Genomic DNA, 20,444 nt, shown 5'->3' with positions numbered 1-20,444 from the left:
CGGTAGAGAAAGCCAACTGATTTTTGTATGTTGATCTTGTATCCTGCTACTTTGCTGAATTGGTCAACTACGTCCAATAGTTTTTATATGATTTGTATTTTTCTGTGAGGGTAAAATATATGCAACAAGTCTTTAAAATACCAATAGTTCATCCATGGTGTACAGATTTCAGTGGCGCTTCCAAACTAAGAATAGGAAGAAAGACTTAACAGTCTACTTCTGAAAAAACTGGCCAGTGAAAAACCTTCCCAATAGCAGCAAAACGCTGTTTGATATGTTGTTAAGGTGCTGCTGAGGTGATGAAAACTCATAGCACCCCTGTGAACAGTGGATCTAAACATTCCCTACAATCTCTGACATACTCAGAACCACCATTGTAGGCCCTGTTTGAATCCATCTCACTGAGGGTCTTTCCCTCCTTCACTGACCCTCCAACTTTCCCAAGTATGATGTCTCTAATGAAGGACGGGTCCCTTCTAACAACATGCCCAAAGTATGTGAGATAAAACTTTCTATCCTTCCAATGACTGAGGATGATAGAAGAATTGATGCCTTTGAGTTGTGGTGCTGGAGAAGAGTCTTGAACATACCATGGACTGCCAGGAAAACAAATAGGTCTGTTTGGAGAGGGTGAAAGCAAGTTTTGCCTTGGAGGTTAGGATTTTGAAGCTCTGTCTCACATACTTTGAACACACATGGCCATGAGAGACTGATCTTTGAGAAGGAGATCATGCTTGGAAGGGTAGAAGGACAGCGCAGGAGAGGAAGACCCCAGATGAGATGGATTGACACAGTAATGAGGGTAGTGGGTGTTGATATGTCAGAATTATTGAGACTGGCTCAGGACCGAGCAGGGTTCAACAACATCTTTCCCTCCAAGGAGTGCTCTAGCTGTACCTTTTTCAAGACATATTTGTTCTTGTGTCTGTTCATGTGATATTCAGCACTCTTCCAACACCACAACTCAATCTTATCTATTCCTCTTTTACCCTTATTTGCTGTCCAACTTTACACAACATAGCAAGTAATTGCAAATATCATGGTTTGGATCAGGTGCACTTAGTCTGTAAGCTGACATCTTTGATTTTCCACACTTTAAGAGAGGACCCTAATAGTCCCCAATTCTATATGTCTTTTGATTTCCTGGCTGCTAGTGCCAACGGTGTTATTTTGGATTCAAGCAAGATGAAGTTATTGACATTTTGTCTCTTTGCCATCAGGACGTTACGTATTGATCTGGTAGTGAGGATTTCTTTTTCTTGATGTTGAGATGCTACCGTATTAAAGATAGTAGAATTTGATCTTCTGCCGCACAGGTTTCAAGTCCTCAATTTCTGCAAGCAAAGTTGTGTCATGCATAACATAGATTGTTGATGAGTCTACCTCTGATCTCAACTCTGCATACTGATTGAATAATTGTCTAATATATTGTGGTCGTGTGCCATTGAGTTGGAACTGGCTTATAGCTGACTCTCCAGGGGGTTTTCAGCATTAAATGACATGAGAGGACATGGCCCATGAAACAGCTATTAACTTTGAACTGTGTGCCTTTGGGATTGCAACTTCTTTTTTTTTTTTTTTTAGAACTTAATTCACTTTATTTGTTAAAGAAAATCCACTATGTGGTGGCCACAACTGGAGCCTGAGTCCTCTGCACAGAGACTCCCGTGTGAGTCTTTACAAGATGATCTGTGAATTCCTGGTAGGGAGACTTAGTGAACACCATCTCTTTCCAGAGATCTGGGGTCAAATAGCTGTAGGTCTTTGAGATGGTAACAAAGGTGGCCTTGGCAAAGTTGCCCAGGGTAGCTGTGCAGCCCCTGGCTGAGGTGTAACAGTCATCAGTTCCAGCCATCATCAACAGCTTCTTGGGCACAGGGGCCAAGACGATTCCAGTGCCTCGGGGTGCAGGGATCAGACGCACCAACACAGAGCCACAGCGTCCAGTCACCTTGCAGGGAATTGTGTGAGGCTTGCCAGTGTTATTCCCCCAGTAGCCACACCGCACAGGGACAATGGAGAGCTTGGCTAGGATGATGGTCCCATGGATGGCAGTAGCCACCTCCTTGGAGCACTTGACGCCCAAGACAACATGGCCATTATAATCTACAATGGTGACAAAGGCCTTCAACCTGTTCCGCTGGCCAGCACGTGTCTGCTTCTGCACTGGCATGATTTTCAATACTTCATCCTTGAGGGACATGCCCAGGAAGAAGTCAATGATCTCGGACTTCTTGATGGGCAGGGAGAAGAGATAAATCTCCTCCAATGATTTTATCTTCATATCTTTCACCAGGCAGCCCAGTTTGGTGACAGGGAGCCACTCCTTATCCTCGGCTTTGTCTCCTCGAGCTTCGCGGCCCCTCCCACGGCCCCATCCACGGCCGTGGCCCTGACCTCGCAGACCACTACCGAAGCCTCGGCGGAAACCACCACGGCCTCCCATCCCAGGGCCTCCAGGCCCTCCTGCTGCACCAGCGTCAGCCACCATTTGGTGTTTTTTCAGAGAAGAAGCCGCGGAATTGCAGTTTCTTACTAGGCCACCAGAGCTCCTCCTTCTTGTTGTGCACCGTTGAGTTGGAACTGACCCTAGCTGGCCCTCCAGTGGGTTTTCAGAGGCAGTGAATAGCACGGGAGGAGACTGCTCATCCTTCTGCACAGCAGCTGGTATATTCAAACTGTGTGCCTTTGGGATTGCAACACAGCTTCTTAACCCCTAGGTCACAAGCGTTCCCCTGTAGTACCAGAAAAATCAGTCCTTCAGGTTGGGAAGCACTCAAAATAAGACTGGGGAAGAAATGCTTCCTCAAAATAGAATAGATTCTGAGGATGTAAATAGAGTAAAGCTTTTTAAGACTTTTATTTTGTGGCGTAACTCAAAGAAGAAACACCTGTAATCATTATTTGAATGTGTTATTTCATACACATGGTAAAGCTGAACAAGAATTGATCCACAGGAATGTTGGTGTTGGCAAAGATTATTGAATATACATGGATTGAAGAAGAAATAAGTTGTACTGAAGACATATATTCAACATGCTTTTTAAAACAAGAGTGAGTTTGTTGAGTACTTTGTCTTAGTGTTTTTGTTATCAGAAGGACCTAGTCCCTGCAGAAGGATACTCTGCCTGGTTCTGTGGAGGGTCAGCAAAAAATAGATTCTCAAAGAGATGAATGAACACAGTGACTTCAGCAGTGAGGTCAAATATAGCAGAGATTTTTAGGAGAGTTCTGGACCACTGAGCAGTGGTTTGTACTGACACTATAAGTCACAGCTGACTCAGAGCACCTGAAAAACAACAATAATTCTGGGAAAATGAGGGAGAAAATTGCCCATCTTTTAACATTTGATTTGCTAGTAGATTTGGGGAAAGATACTATTGGACTGAATGTATTTCGTATCAAATTTATAAGATCACAATGTAACTAGGAAAGAAAGCTTACATGATCCTGGTGTCAGAAGTTTTATGGCATGCTTGATAGATAACTAATAGCCTTCCATGATCATCATATGAGTTTATGTTTGTTAAGTGTAGAACACGAGAGACTAAAAGGTCAGGCTTAAGATATATTAAGCTTTAATACTGTTCATGAGGCTAGCAACACTGAATTAACATTAACCTGTTTGATTGACTCCCGTTTTGCTGTAGAGTAGCAGCACCTTTAGGTGCTATGTTATTGCATTGACTTTTATTTGCAGCTGAGTTGTCTACTATTGTCCCTGCATATATTTTTGGCTTGATTTGATTTGAATAACTTATTTCCATGTCATTTTAATCTTTTATAGTGGCTTTTTCCCCCCAGGAAAAGGTTGCAAAATAGAAATGTCTCGTTAATGTTATTCATTACCACCTAATCAGTGTAACTGATAAGAATTAATAAGCCTAGGTTATCATTTTTTGCTTATAAGTTGTAGAATAGCTTTGAAGTCTCTGTTTATTCCAATACTAATCTTACAGTATTGCTTAAATTAGTATTTCTTAGCCTTCTAGAAAGGAGTTTGGTAGCCTACTCATTAAGAAGTTGTGCTGCTGACCCAAAGGAAAGTGGTTTGAATCCACCTCAAGAGAAATATGGGCAGTCCTTCTGTGTGATTAACAGCCTCTGAAAACCCACTAGAGGGTCTGGAATGAGTCATTTCTAACTCAGCGGCAGAGTTTGGTTTATTTATAGATATAATTTTTTTATAGCCTTCCAGAGGCTCAATAATTCTCTAATCTTTAACCTTTCCCCCCATTATTATTGCTATTCCAATATTAGGTATTGAGGAATTTTTCCCCCCTAAATAGCCACTAATTTTTAATTTCTTTTTTTCTGACTGAATATGGTGAGTAAAATATTCAAGATCTAGCGCCTGTGAATAAAGCAGCAATAAACATGGGTGTGCATATATCTGCGTGGGTGGTAGTTCTGGTTTCTTTAGGGTATATTCCCAGTAGTGGAATTGCAGGCCAAATCGTATTTCTGTTTCCAGCTTTTTGAGAAAGCACCATACAGCCTTCCACAGTGGTTGCACCATTTTACACTCTAAACAACAGTGAATAGGGGTTCCAGTTTCTCCACAATCTTGCCAGCATTTCTTGTTTGCTGCTCTGTTGAATTTTGCTATTGTTACTGGTGTGAGATGATATCTCATAGTTGTTTTGATTTGCATCTCTCTTAGAGCTAGGGATTTTAAACATTTCTTCCTGTGTGTGTCTGCCTTCTTTCTGAATGTCCTCTTTGTTGAAGTGTCTGTTCATATCCTGTGCCCATTTTGCAATTGTCTTATTTACCTTTATCTTATTGTGGCAGAGATCATATTTCTAAATGATGTCACATTCACAGGTAGAAGTTAGAAAGGAAATATTGGGAAATAGTTGGTTGTATCAGCAGTCAAAAAATCAAAAGATATATATCACATTGGGAAAATCTGCTGTAAGGGACTTCTCCAAAGTCTTCAAGAGTCTTCAAGATGTCTGTTTAAACACCAACATGCGCCTGATCCAAGCCATAGTCCTTTTTTATGAATTTTAATGAAAGTTTACAGAGACTTTGGATTTCCATTCATTCATTGTTGCACTTTTCTCCCTGCCAACCCCTTCCTCCCCCCAGTTCGCTGTTCTTTTTGAAAAGTAAAAGAAAAGTTCCCGCATTGTTTTACAGTCCCTCCCCCCAGGTCAACTCCACTATGCAACCTTCGTTCAGGACTCATGTCATGACAATAATACCTAATCACAAATCCCTTTTAAACTGTTTTCTCCCTTCTCTGTTTCAATGCAATATACATTATTTATCCCATCTTTCTCAGTCTCCCCCAACCCTGATGCCAGTCCTGTTTTACAACAGTGGCCCTATGCAGTATTTGTCCCTTTGTGACTGAGATATTTCACTCAGCATAGTGTCCTCCAGGGTCACTAATTTTGTATAATATTTCATGAGTTCCTTGTTTTTCAGTGCAGCATACTATTCAATTCTGTGAATATACCAGAGCTTCTCTATCCATTCATTTGTTGATGGGCACTTGGGTTGTTTCCAACTCTTTGCTATTGTGTACAAAGACATAATAAACATCAGTGTGCATATATCTGCTTGGGTGGCAGTTATGCTTTCTTTATGGTATATTCCCAGTAGTGGAATTGCTGGGTCAAATGGTATTTCTGTTTGCAACTTTTTGAAAAAGCACGATACAGCCTTCCCTAGTGGTTACACCATTTTAAACTCCTACCAACAGTGAATAAGGGTTCCTGTTTCTCCACAATCTCGCCAGTATTTGATGTTTGCTGTTCTGTTAAATTTTGCTATTCTTACTGGGGTGAGGTGATAGCTAATAGTTATTTTAATTTACATCTCTCTTAGAGCTAAGGATTTTGAACATTTCTTCATGTGTTTTTTGGCCAACTGAATATCTTCTTTGGTGAAGTGTCTGTTCATATCCTGTGCCCATTTTTCAATTGGGTTCTTTACCTTTATCTTGTCACAGTGCTTGAGTATTTCATAGATTCTTGATATAAGTCCCTTACCTGACATGTCATTACCAAATATTTTTTTCCCCAGTCTATGGCTTTCCTTTTTACCCTGTTGGAGAAGTTTTTGGAAGTGTATGAGGATTTGATTCTTAGAAGCAAACCATAGTCTTTTTGATCACTTGCTCTACATTGTCAAGTGGGCAATGAATAAAAACGACAGAAGAAGAATCAGTACCTGCTGGTTCAAATTCACCAGCAGCTCCTTGGGTACTGAGATATCCAATGTCCTTGTGTTTCAGGATACAGTGCAGAATACTATACTGCACATTTATTTTTTTTATTAAATTTTATTAGTTTTAATGAACATTTACAGAGATTTTGGGTTTTCATTCATTCACTGTTTTCTCCACCCTCATCCCCAGTTCGTTCTTCTTTCTTCTTCCCCCCCCATGTCTCTTTTAATTGTCCAATTGCCACAGTGCTTGTCAAAGCCAGTTCTGATTAATCTCCTTTGTCAGTGTGTCCCTTGCCATTCCCTATCACTCTCCCTGAGAGAGACTTCACCCTGATTCATAAGGAAAAGGGGATGGCGTATTCTCTTAGCTACTTCCTGCTGAAAAGGGACGCTGTGGGTTTCAGGGTGAATGTCTTCTCTCACTACTCCAAAGGGCCCCCTTGGCAGTAGGAAACACATAGACTGTTATGGAGATTGATTTTGGAATTTAGATGCACTGTTATCATTTGTGCTTAGCCGTACATGTTCATATCCTTGAAGATGTATCATGGAAGTGTTGCAGCCTAGCACATTTATACACACACACACACCCCTCCGCTCATGTCACCCAGGTTTCTTTTGCTATTGACCATGTCTCTGTTTTTCTTTGTTTTTCATGACTAGGACAGTCTTAAGATATCCTATCGATGTCTGCATATTTAGATCTGTCTGTTTGTGTTTTGGTGTTTGGGTTTTTTTTTTTTTCTTCTCACGGTAGAATACAGAAGTGATGTATCCTTCTTGTCACAGCATAGCAGAGAGTTCCTGTGATGGTTATGAATAGTATAAATGATTTTCTTTTTACTTTAAAACTATCTAACTTTTTAATTCAGTTATATATAGTATACATCTAATATAATAAAAAGTATATAGGGTGACAACACATGGACCTCATCTATGGATCACACAGTTCTCAGAATTATAAAGTGACTCCTCCTATTTTTATCTTCCTGGAACTGTTGTTTATATGTGTTGTTGTCAGAACCAACCCATAGCAGACCCTTTGGCAGGTTTTCAGAGGCAGTTAATTGCACGTGAGGAGGTTGCCCATCCTTCTCCTGTGGAGCAGCTGGTGGCTTCAAACCTAGTGCCTTCAGGATTGCAGTGCAACTTCTTAACACTGATTCACTAGAGCTCAGTTTTTATATAGACATGCCTGCTTGATATTATACTATAAATAACGGAGACTTTATTTTACTTTAATATTTCTTCTCATCTTCTTCAAACTTGTCATTTCAATTGATATGTATTGAAGTGTGCTGATTCTTTGTTATCTCCATTTTCTGTGAAGTCTAAACTGTTAACTTTTTATTATTTGTAATTATCTTAGAGTGCACATTTGGTTAGTCTGTTCACATTTCTGTTTCTATGCTGAGATTTCCTCTCCATTAATTTCTTATGTATATATCTTGCTTTAGTCTTAGAACATACTTATAGTGGTTTCTTTAAATTCTTGCCTGCAAACTATAGTCAGTGGATCATCTTGGAACCTGGTTTTTTTGTAAGTCTTTTTGGTTGAGTTTTTTTGGGGGAGGTTTATTAAAAAGGAAATGGAGAAAGATGTATTGACTAATTTTTTTCCTTGAGTACTAAACAACATGCCTCAGGAAACTCTGTGAACTTTGATAAATGTCAATAATTATAGAAAGGCTTTAGGCCTTTTGTTCATAGAGTCATTTTGGGTCGTGTTGGACTCGAAGGCAGTCAACAATAACAACATGTCTAATTCCCCCCCCCCAAAGTACTGAAGAGCAATGATGTCAGTCTAGAGACTAAGGTGTGCCTGATCCAGGACATAGTCTTTCCAGTTACTTGCTTTGCATCCGAAAGCTGGACAGTGACTAGGAATGATTGACAGAGAATTGATGCCTTTGAGCTGTGGTGCTTGGAGAAGAGTATTGAATATTCTGTGGGCTACTAGAAGAACAAATAGGTTCATGCTAGAGAGAGTGAGACCAGGCTATTCCTTGGAGTCAAGGATTCTGAAGCTTCATCTGACATACTTCGGACATGTTGCAAGGTGGGGCCAGTCCTTGGAGACGGGACATCATGCTTGGGAGGGTGGAGGGACAGCGCAGGAGAGGAAGACCCTCTTCAATGAGATAAATTGATTCAGTGACTAGGGTAATGGGGGTAGGTGTGTAAGAGACAATAAGATTGGCACAGGGTAAAAGAGGGTTTAGGATTATTGTACATAGGGTCGCTGTGAGTCACAGGCAACAACAATATTTTTTTACTATATATTCTGTGTGAAGTACTTTGGGTATGTTGCAAGGAGGAACCAGTCCTTGGGGAGGGACATCATTCTTGGGAGGGTGGAGATACAGCCCAAGAGAGGAAGACCCTCAGTGGGATAGATTGACTCAGATACTGGGGTAATTAGGGTTCATGTGTCAGAGATAGTAGGTTGACACAAGATAGAGCAGGTTTCAGGACTATCATACAAAGAGTTGCTATGAGTTGCAGGCAACATGATGACACAAAACAGCAACAACTGAATATAATTAAGGATACATATAAATAGATTTTGCTTTTCTTTCGAAGGGTAGTTTTTGGCCTGTAGCGCAGTTGAGTTGTATGGATTTAAACTCTTAAGTCTAAAGGTAATGTCCCCTGTGATCACCAACAGCTAAAGTCTCTGGTTGGTTATTTCAACATGTTGTTGTTGTTGTTAGGTGCCGTCGGGTTGTAGCCAACTCATAGTGACCCTGTGAACGAAAGGCCTGAGCACCATTCGTACCTAGAGTTTCCGAAGGCAAGCCATTTTGGAAGTGGATGCCGCTCCTGCTTGTTTTAGTCGGGAAGCTCCAGCAAACACATTACCACGTTTGGCACATCAGTGTCCCAGGGTTCAGCATCACAGCAACCACACGAGTTACCTCTGTACAGCAGTACCAGTGCTATACACAGTGCTGTACACAGACCAGTGCTATACCACCTAGAAGAATGTTTCATTGGCCTTTGAGTGAACATGTTTGGACCAATTGGCTTGGGGCGTAAAATGATCTGCTTGGCCTTTTTGAATTGAGGATATTTGTACAATTTATTGTTTTACTATATCCCAATTTTGCCCCATATTCTGCAATAACTAATATTTTAAGTATTTCAATACATACTCTTTCTCAATGCTTTTAGTTTGAGGTACTATTATCTGCTTTTAATTTTTTAAACTCATAAATTTACTTAAATAAATTTTCTAGAAAATACTCATTAAAATGATAATGGGGGTCTTAGGGTTATAAGCTTTTGGCATATTTAAACAGGAGTAGAATCCACTTCCCAAAGAACATGCCTCTGGAAACTGTGACCTTTGTTAAATGTTGGTAGTGAAAGTAATGAAAGATTTCAGGCCTTTTGTTCATAGGGTGGCTGTGAGTCATGCTCAACCCAGTGTCAGTCAACAACAACCAGTGTATTGATTAGGAAAGTCATTGGTAGAGTAATCTACTACAAACTCCAAAATTGTATCATTTGGGAGTAGTTAGGCTTCATTTCAATGATGGCATATGGTTTGACATTCAAATAATATTTGAGATAATAATGAATAATCCAAGCAGGTATAAGTACATGAATAAAAGCAAAGGTACTGTGTCAGTATACACTGTGTTCCTCCAGGAAATTGAGTTCTGCAAAAATGTGTTCCAGAACTCTTCCAGAGGCCTTTACCTCTTGGGTGACAGCACCAGTTCCCAATGGCTCAGCTTCTGTCCTTCAGCCATCATCTTTTCTGCTTTTAAAGCTGCTGCAGTCACAGTTTTCCATCTGGCACATACTCTGACATATTCCCACTGATACCCCATTACCTGCTTTTAAAGAAAGATATGTGACAAACTCAGCCATATGACTTGTTGATACAACTATTACAGATACTTAAACTTTCAGTTTAATTGCAGTTCTTTGTAGAAAATTGTTTGAGAACCTGTTGAAATTTACTGAATGAATCCTTTTTTTTTTTTTTTCTAATTTCAGTTGGGAAAACATCCTTGATCACCAGATTCATGTATGACAGTTTTGACAACACCTATCAGGTACTTTATTTTGCTACTTTTACTAGTTTATATGTGTTAGTTACAAGTAATATTCAAGGAATTTTTAAGAAGATAGTTATTTAGACAACTATTAATGCAAAAGCCCTTTTTGTAATCTAAAATTCTGTATAAAATTTAGTTATTTTCAACTTTTTCATTTTTATTTTAATCTCAAAATCTATTAAAGATTTCTGATACCACTTGTCATAAATGTAAGATTCTGTGGTATTTCTATTTAAAGTTGAGCTGAAGAATGATTACAAAAGTTAGAAACTAGTAACAGAGGACAATATGTGGCAGTTAAACTCTATGCGTCTAAGTGGGACAAATAAGAAATCACAAGTAATTACATACTTTGAGGTGAATGAAAATGAAAACAATGTAACAAAGCTCTTGAGATGTAGCTGAAGCAATGTTAGAAGGAAATTCAAAGTAGGAAATACCCAAATTTAAAAAGACCTTAAATCGGTAACTTTAAGAAATTGGGAAAACAAGATAAAATCAAAAGCATATAGGATGATATGATTCATAAATACTAGAGTGTGAATATGTGATATGTTATTATTTGTCATAGTGCCATTAAGTCATTTTTTTGTTTCGTTTTTCCATTGTGTCATTTTCAATTAATAATGACCCCATAGGATAGAACTGTCCTGTAGATTTTCTTGATTGTAATCTTTATGGAAGTAGATGGCTAGATTTTTTTTCCATAAAACTACTAGCTTTTTTTTTTGGTTAACAACGGATAATATCAACAGCTTCTGCCACCAAATACACCTAAATCAAATTCCATACCGTGGAGCAGATTCCAATTCATAGCAAACCTGTAAGTCAGAGTCGAACTGTTTCATATGTTTTCCAAGGCTATAAATCTTTACAGACCTGCCACATCATGCTTCTGTGAAGTGGCTAGTAGATTCCAACTGCCAACCTTTTGTTAACAACTGAGCATTTAACCGTTTGTCCCACCAGGGCTCCTTAAAGAGGTGATATAGGGACTGGAAACAATAGCAAAATGAATGAAAATGCAAAGTGTTTCTTACAAAAGATCAAAAAAATTTAAAAAAACAGACAAACCTGAAATTGTTATAATCAGGAATGATGGGGGGCAATACTACTGACTATGCAGAAACAAAACAAAACAAAAAACCCTAAAAGGGAATACTAGGAATAGTTATCTACCAACAAATTAATCTAAATGACATAGACAAACTTCAACATAGACACAACTACTAAAATTCACTCATGGTAAACCTAACATTAGTACTCATTAAGTAATAATGACCCTTTTTTTCTTACCCCCCACCCCCACTCCCTGTTTTCCATTCAGAAACGGTTTTTTAATACATTTGCATTTTCTTGTCTTTTTGTACAAATGAGATAATAATATTGCTCCTTTTCTGTGATCAGCTAATTTTGTCTAGCCTAGAATCTTCAAGTGATAGTGATGTTATGTCGTGTCTCAACTCTGTTGTATCAGTGGCTGAGTAGAATTCCATTGTATGTATGTGTGTATATATATATATACTATATTTTGTTACCTATTTCACCTTTTGACATTTAGGGTATTTTCCACCTTTTATATGTTAAGAATAATGCCGTATTGAACGCTATTGTGTAAGTCTTTCCTTTTACCCAAGTCTTCTGGTTATATATCTAGGAGTGAAATTGCTAAATCAGATAGATTTTTTGGTTAACTGTAAAACACACCACAGACTACACCACCAGAGCTCCCTATTTTCAGTTTTTTTGAGGGATTGCCACTCTGTTTTTCACAGCAGTGGTACCAGTTTGCATTGGGATTGAGATTCTAGTTTCCTGTCTCTTCCTACAGACATTTGCTAGGTTTCATTTTTGAATCTTTTCTCTAGTATGGAAAATTAAATAATTACATCTGTGGAAAGAACCACTGGAGAAGCTCAATATCAGCTGTGAAAACTAGGCCAGGAGCTGACTGTGAAACAGACCACCAACTACTCATATGCAAAATCAAGCTGAAGCTGAGGAAAATTAAACCAAATCGAGGAACCAAAATATGACTTTGAGTCTTTCCCACCTGAATTTCAGAACCATCTCAGGAACAGGTTTGAGGCTTTGAACACTAATGAGCGATGGCCAGATGAGTTGTGGGAGGATATCAAGGGTATCATCCAGGAAGAGTGCAAATGTTCATTGCAAAGACAGATGAGGAAGAAAAGACCAAAATGGATGTCAGAAGATACTCTGAAAATTGCACTGGAGCACAGAGAAGAATTCAAGATACTAAAGAGTTGAATAGAAGATTTCAAAAGGCAGCACGGGATGACAAAGCAAAATATTACAATGAAATGTTCAAGGAGTTGGAGTCAGAAAATCAAAAGGGCCAAACTCGCTCAGCATATCTTAAGCTCAAGGAACTGAAGAACAAATTCAAACCTCGAGTTGCTATAATCAAGGATGCTTTCGGCAGAATGTTAAATGATTCAGGAAGTATTAAAAGAAGATGGAAGGAATATACTGAGTCACTGTATCGAAAGGAATTGGAAGACACAGAAGAATTTCATGAAACAACATATGAGCAAGAGCTTATGGTGATGAAAGAAGAAGTTCAGGCTGCTTTGAAGGAAATGGCAAAAAATAAGGCTCCAGGAATAGATGGTATACCAATTGACATATTTCAGTTAACAGATGCTGCCCTGGACGTGCTCACCAAGTTGTGCCAAGAAATCTGGAGAACGACCACTTGGCCAACTGACTGGAAGAGATCTATATTTGTTCCTATCCCAAAGAAAGGTTACCCAACAGAATGTGGTAACTACAGAACAATCTCACTGATTTCACATGCAAGCAAGATTTTACTGAAGATTATCCAAAAATGACTGGAACAGCACATCAACAGAGAACTACCAGAAGTCCAGGCTGGGTTTAGAAGGGGTCGTGGTACTAGAGATATTGTAGCTGATGTTAGATGGATCTTGGCTGAAAGCAGGGAATACCAGAGGAATGTCTATCTGTGTTTCATTGAGTATGCAAATGCCTTTGACTGTGTAGATCATAACAAACTATGGCTGACTCTGAGAAGAATGGGAATCCCAGAACACTTGATCATTCTAATGCGAAACTTATACTTGGACCAGGAGGCAGTCGTCAGAACAGAGCAAGGGAACACTGCATGGTTCAAAATTGGGAAGGGCGTACGCCAGGGATGCATCCTATCTCCATACCTTTTCAACCTACATGCAGAACAGATTATCTGGGAGGCTGGGCTCTATGAGGAGAATTGTGGGGTCAAGATTGGTGGACGATTTATCAACAACCTGCGTTATGCGGATGACACAACCCTGCTTGCTGAAACTGAAGAGGACCTGAAGCGCCTGCTGCAGAGTGTCAAGGACTGCAGCCTACAATATGGATTGAAGCTCAATGTCAAGAAGACAAAGATTCTCACCACTGGACCAATTGGCAGCATCAGGATGGATGGTGAAGAGATTGAGATTGTACACAGCTTTAGTTTGCTTGGCTCCCTAGTCAACAGTCTTGGCACCAGCAGCCAGGAAATCAAAAGGAGCATTGCCATGGGAAAGTCGGCTGTTAGGGACCTCTCCAAAGTACTGAAGAGCAGTGGTGTCTCTCTGGAGACTAAGGTGCATCTGATACAGGCTATGGTCTTTGCAATCACTTGTTATGCATCAGAGAGTTGGACAATGACCAGGGAGGATAGAAGGAGAATTGATGCCTTTGAGCTGTGGTGCTGGAGAAGAGTACTGAGAATACCGTGGACTGCTAGGAAAACAAACAGATTTGTCCTGGAAAGGGTTAAACCGGGTGGCTCCTTGGAGGCAAAGATTCTGAGGCTCCGTCTAACATACTTTGGACATGTTGTGAGGAGGGAGCGATCCCTGGAGAGGGATATCATGCTTGGGAGGATGGAGGGACAGCACAGGAGAGGAAGGCCCTCTATGAGGTTGATTGATTCAGTGACTGGGATAATTCGGATGGGAGTGTCAGAGGTTGTGGGATTGGCACAGGACAGTGGAGTTTAGGGCTGTTGTACATAGGGTCACTATGAGTCGCTGGCGACTCGACGGCACATAACAACAACAACAACATGGTTTTTATTTTAATCTCTTTGATGACTCAGTGTTGAGCAACTTTTTATGTGTTTGGTGGCCATTTGAATGTCTAGACAATTGAAATTTTTACTTTATTGTTAATTATATAAAAATGGAAAGGTATTGGAAATATTTTTATAATTGTGTTATTTGTTTGCATGTATGTGATGGCTGATTAGACTGTCAGCAGTGGAAGCAAGAGCTCATGGGATTTATTATTATTATTATTAAAAGATTGAGGAAACAAAAAGAAATTTAAACATGGATATGTCTAGATTTTTGTCCCAAATAGAAATGCAAATAGATAATGACAATGCCATTAGCTGAAATAGGAAAAAATAGAGGAGCCGTTTTGGGGAAAGAGTGTAGAATTTTATTTTACACGTACTATATTTTCTGTGTGTTTGGACCTTTTATAAGGTCCACAATAATTTATAATTTATAAGGTATAAAAAATTAAATAAGTCCTGATCTAAAACCCAGAGGATAAAGAACACTTGTTTTAAAAGAGACACTCAACTTTAAATTAGGAAGAATTTTCTTCATATGACACCAAATACATGATCAATAAAAGGAAATTCTTAATAAAGTGAACCTTATAAAAATTTAAAACTTTGTACTGTGAAGGACTCAATTAAGAAAAATTTTTAAATCATAAATCCAGAAAAGTAATCCTCAAAAATTTAATTTTTACTCTTGCTTTTATTTACCTACTCCTTACTTAAATATCTGTCCTGATATATTCTTTACAGAAGAGTTCCGTCTTGTAAAATTAATTAGAAATCCCTACTTTACAATCTTAAAGACAAATTGATTCTGTGAGCTTTTAATAATAAACATTAAACTCATTAATTGAAAGATTAATGGAAAATCGGATATCTGCAGTATCCTAAAGTTCTCATTCATTGCATAGATTACCTCTTGCTCTTGAGGACGAAAAAATACACCTTTACAGTGGAGGAATCTGCTATTAACTATGATAAATGTTAACAAAAGTTCCATTGTTAGCAGTAGAACAATTGAGCATTATGATACAGTATACAAATTGGGTATTGATTTGGTATGAAAGAAAATTCTCTATAGCAGCTGTGACCCTGAATATGTTAAATCTGAATCTTAACAAGCTTTCACTCACTCACTTACCGCCGTACCATCGAATTGGTTACCAGTAATAGCCACTCTCCATGGGGATCCAGGGCTGTAAATTGCAAAGAAGGCAAGCTGCTTATCTTTCCTCAGTAGACCCACTGGTGGATCTGACCTGCCAGAGACCATGCCTTTGAGTGAGAAACTCGGTTGCAATTCAATTCGGACTATGTCCCCAGAGTTCCTTTATCAAGCTTTGTATCTACCTTAAAATTTACAAGAAATACAGAGGATAAGACAAATAAATGGACACCACAATGAAGCAAGATTGCAGGCAAGCATCACAAAGCTTCATCTCACCTACTTTGGACTATTGCTAGAAGATGTTATTCCTTGGAAAGGGACATCATTCTTGGAAAGGTGGAGGATCAGCAAAAGAGAGGAAGACCCTCGATGAGACAGATTGATACAGTGGCTGCAACAATAGGCTTGAGTGTGTCAGTAATGATGAGGATGGCACAGGATAGAATAAGGTTCTGATCTGTTGTTCATAGGGTCACTGTGAGTTGTACTTCACTTGACAACACCTAACCACAACATAGGAAAACCGACCAATCACTTTAGGCCAATTACATAGAGAAAAATAATTATGAGAGCAGTGTGTGTTGTTCATAGTTAAAAAGACTTAAGAGAAAACAGCTAAATATAGTTGGAGGAGCTTCTTTTGTTCTAATTATAGAAAAGCAGTTATTGAAAAATAATTTTTTATATAGTAGAGATAGTAGAAAAGAATCATTCTTTACATGCTAATTTTTAACATATTCATACACCTATGAAACTACCATCACAGTCAAGATTCTGAGTATTTCCATCACCCTCAAAAGTTATCTTGTGCTTCTTTGTAATCTAGTTGAAATGAATTTCTTTCAACTCTTACCCAAACTGTAAAGATAGTGTTTAAGAAGAAATTATTAAAATATAGATCAGAGATTTAAGGAAAGTAACTTTTAAAATAAAAGCTAATGAATACATCCTATATATGTATTTTTTAATTTTTATATATTTATAAATATTTTTATTTTGTACTGGTTTACTTTTCAGAGTTCATATACATTGTTTTTCATACCAGATCTTAACCTATTTCCTTTATCTTGGATCCTCGTAAACATTCTGCAATAATTGTCTTGTACAGAGTCCTTCTGTGACTGAGTTAGTTCGCTCAGCATGATGCTCTCCAGTCCCTCCCAAGTTAGGTAGTGTGTGTTGAGGTTTTTGAGCAATCTGTGGAAATCTTTTGTTCATTAGCTTGACTATAAAGTGCTTGGGAGTGGGATCAAAGATAAAAAGAACAATTTAGAACTGGAGTCTGAGGTTAAAGAACTTAGAGATAGAGCCTATAGTTATGGATATTTCTAGTGTACTTTGTATAGCTAGGTTCTCTGTGAAATGAGTTAGGTATCCCTATAGTGTCACTACTCTTTTCCCCACACACTGAAATTTCTATTTCTTAGCAGGTAAAAGCATATAAAGACATTTTACTTAGAACCATAGTTGGCATTCCTGGAAGCAACAGTCAGGACATCAAACAACCTGTTGCATTGCGCACATATGCTTTCAAGAATTTCTTTAACGTGTTAATGAGCAAGGATACCGTTTAAAGACTAAGATGTATATGTCCCAAGCCATAGTCATTTCAGTTGCTTTATTTCCTTGTCAATGTAGGATAATGAATAAAGAACACCAAAGAATTAGTGCCTTTATGTGGTGATGTTGATGAAGAATATTGAATGTACAGTGGGCTACCAAAAGAAAGAACAAATTTGTCTTGAAAGAAGTATAAGCTGAGTGCTTCTTAGAAGCACAAGGATAGTGAGACTTTGTCTCACTTCTTTGAGCATATTGTCAGTCCTTGGAAAAAGACATAATGCTTTGAAAAATGCAAGCCTGTTGAAGGAGAGGAACATCCAAGGAGATTGACACAGTGACAGAGATTGTTAGAACGGAAAAGGATCAGTTAGTGTTTTCCTCTGTGTGTGTCACTATAAGTCTAGGCTAACTTGGTAGCACCTAACAACAGCAAGGGTACTGATGTTGATATAGTTACTTGAAGATGCAGTTTTTTCCCTTCTCTCCGGAAAAGTTGTTCTTAATGAAACCAAAATGCCATTGTAGTTTAACACTAATAAACTAGTGTTACTGTTGAGTCAATTATGACTGTGAAGTTACAAAATTCTTTTCCCAAGGGCTACTGCAAATTGACAGCCCAAGTTCATATTGGCATTGGTAAAACAATGGATTTCAGACAAATAATTGAACTTGTCCAGAAAGATGCCAGTTTTCAAATATATTCTTAATTTTTTCATAGTGGTAAAATTTTTACTGCAAAGTATTGACCTTATTTTTATATGTCCTGTTCATCGACATTGATTTCATTCATGGTTTTTTGCAGTATGATGACCGTTTCCAAATTTTTCATTACCTTTAAAAGAAGTTCAGTACCTTATCTGCTAGACAGTAATATCCCATTTTTTCTTCTCACCTTCCTTATTAATGACTAAAGCTTTGGTTTCTATGTTGACTTACCCCAAATGGCATCATACGATACTTAATCCATTTGCTACTTGCTTATTTCATTCCATATAATTAATTCAAGTCTAATCTATGTCATAAGGTACACTGTAATTTCCTTTCTCTTTATCGCTCAGTAGTTGTATAGATTTACTACAGTTTATTTATCCACTCATCTGTTGATGGCCACTTGGATTGTCTCTACCTTTTGGTTATTGTAAGTAATCCTACAATGAACAGTAGTGTACTAGTTAGTATCTGTCTAAATATCTAATTTCAAATTATGGGGGGGATAATGAAGTTATAGAAATGGTTAGATATAATTTTTTTTTTTTAATTTCCATTCATTCATTGTTGCACTTTTCTCCCCTCTCAACCCTCCCCCCTAGTACAAACCCTCCCATAGGTCCATTCCACCATGTAGCCTTCACTTGATCACATATCCCTTTTAAACAGTTTTCTCCCTCATCTGTTTCAATGCAGTATACATTATTGAACCCATCTTTCTCAGTGTCCCCCCAGTCCCAAGGTCAATCCTGTTTTGCAGCAGTGGCACATGCAGTATTTGTCCTTTTGTGACTGAGATACTTCACTCAGCATAATGTCCTCCAGATTCACCCATTTTGAATAATATTGCATGAGTTCCTTGGTTTTCAATGCAGAGTAGTATTCCATTGTGTGACTGTACCACAGCTTCTCTATCCATTCGTTTGTTGATGGGCACTTAGGTTGTTTCCAACTCCTTGCTATTGGGAACAAAGCCGTGATAAACATGGGTGTGCATATATCTGCTTGGATATCGTTTATGGTCTCTTTGGGGTATATTCCCAGTAGTGGAATTGCTGGGTCAAATGGTATCTCTCTTTGCAACTTTTTGAGAAAGCACCATACTGCCTTCCATAGTGGTTGCACTAGATATAATTTTTTATCCAGCTTTTTGAAGAGCAGCCTTAATTACTTTCTTTAAACAACTATATTAGATGCAGTAAATGAAAGTTCCAGTTTTCCACATCCCTGCCAACACTTATTTTTAATTGTCTAGTAATTGCTGTCCTTGTGAGGGTGAAGTAGTTTCTCACTGTGATTCTGGTATTCATTTTCTAAATTATTAAGGAACTTTTCCACCATTTCATGTGTTTCTTGGCCATTTGTATATCTTCTTTTGTAAAGTGTTTATACAAATTTTTTGCCCGTCTTTTGATTATTTGTTTTTTTGTGATTGCGTTATAGAAGTTCTTTTTATATAGTCTTAAAATCTTTATCAGTATATTTAAAATAAGGGAACTCTGGTGGCCTGTTGGCAAAAAGCTGCACTGCAGTCACAAATGCACACGATTCAAATCTACTAGCTGCTCTGTGAGGGAAGGATGGGCCATTGCCTCCCATGCGATTTACTCCCTCTGAAAATCTGCTGGAGGGTCGAGGTTCTGACTCAAAGGTATTCAACACCAACAGCCCTACCATCTCCACCACCAACCTTGTTCTAAGAAGTAAATAAATGTGAAATATTTAAAATAAAATATCTTTCTCTTTCATTGACGCTGAGTCTGACCCAACCCATAGCTGACCCTCCCCTGGGTTTTTGGAGACTGTAAATTGCATGAGAGGAGATTGTCAGTCTTCAGTCTTTTGTCCGAGGAGCTACTGGCAGATTCAAATTGCTGGAGAAGTTCCATTCTTTTTTTTTTTTTTTAAGTTCCATTCTTTTAGTTAACATTGCAACTCTTATACCACAAGAATTCTTCAAATACAGAATTTCCAAATAATTTATCCTGTTCTGCAAATATTTTTTTCACTTTGTTAATAAAACCTTTTGTGTATGAAAGGACTTTAATGAATAAAAGTGCTCAGTTTATTTGGTACATAGACCCAGAGAATTAATAATGAAAATTATCTGAAGCTGTAAATTAAAATGAATGGGGAAATTTCCTGTAAATGTTGGTTTCTTCTACAAATCACTTCCTTCTAATTTGCTATAAGGGAGATGAGCAAGAGAACACAAATGTTCTGTTCAGCTTTTGTGAAAATTTGGATTAATTCCACGTCAGTAGAATCCAGGATGTTGACTTTGCTGGTAATGTTTGGTTTCTCAGCATTTTTTCTTTTCTTGTTGTGGGTTTACTTCTCATGAGTGGTTGATTTTGTTTCCATATTAACTCTGCTTTGCATAAATTTAACTGAAAACAAGATCAACAACAGGTGATATTTTTCAGGATGATCTTGATCTTTATAAATTCAGTGGTTTAAATGATGCCTTCAAATGAGAATAGTGCAGTCTGTGGTGTTTTGGGGTCAGAAGGCAGCAGGAATATTTTCTTATATTTTGTTGTAAACATTTGACTTTATAACTCCTATTTAAAATCTTTCTCTCTTGACTAGAAATCAAAGAATGTTTATATCTTTAAAATTATTTTTTTTGGGGGGGAGAAAGTTAATAATACTTGACCCA

At 38.1% G+C, this 20,444-nt stretch overlaps 1 protein-coding gene across 4 annotated transcripts in view; it reads left to right on the top strand.

Annotated features, from left to right (window-relative positions):
* The window catches only part of RAB6A (RAB6A, member RAS oncogene family), a 66,958-nt gene that overhangs the window by 20,907 nt on the left and 25,607 nt on the right, over positions 1-20,444 (top strand). For all 4 annotated transcript variants that reach the window (XM_006885567.1, XM_006885568.1, XM_006885566.1 and 1 more), the window contains exon 2: positions 10,192-10,250. In XM_006885567.1, coding sequence (XP_006885629.1) covers positions 10,192-10,250 — 59 coding nt within the window. The remainder of the gene's footprint in view (positions 1-10,191; positions 10,251-20,444) is intronic.

This window comes from Elephantulus edwardii, unplaced genomic scaffold (genome assembly GCF_000299155.1).
Source record: "Elephantulus edwardii isolate Elephantulus edwardi_28Jun2011 unplaced genomic scaffold, EleEdw1.0 scaffold00044, whole genome shotgun sequence".
NCBI classification, from domain to species: Eukaryota; Metazoa; Chordata; class Mammalia; order Macroscelidea; family Macroscelididae; genus Elephantulus; species Elephantulus edwardii.
Note: the sequence above shows the minus strand (reverse complement) of the source record. Positions and strands in the feature narration are given on the sequence as shown.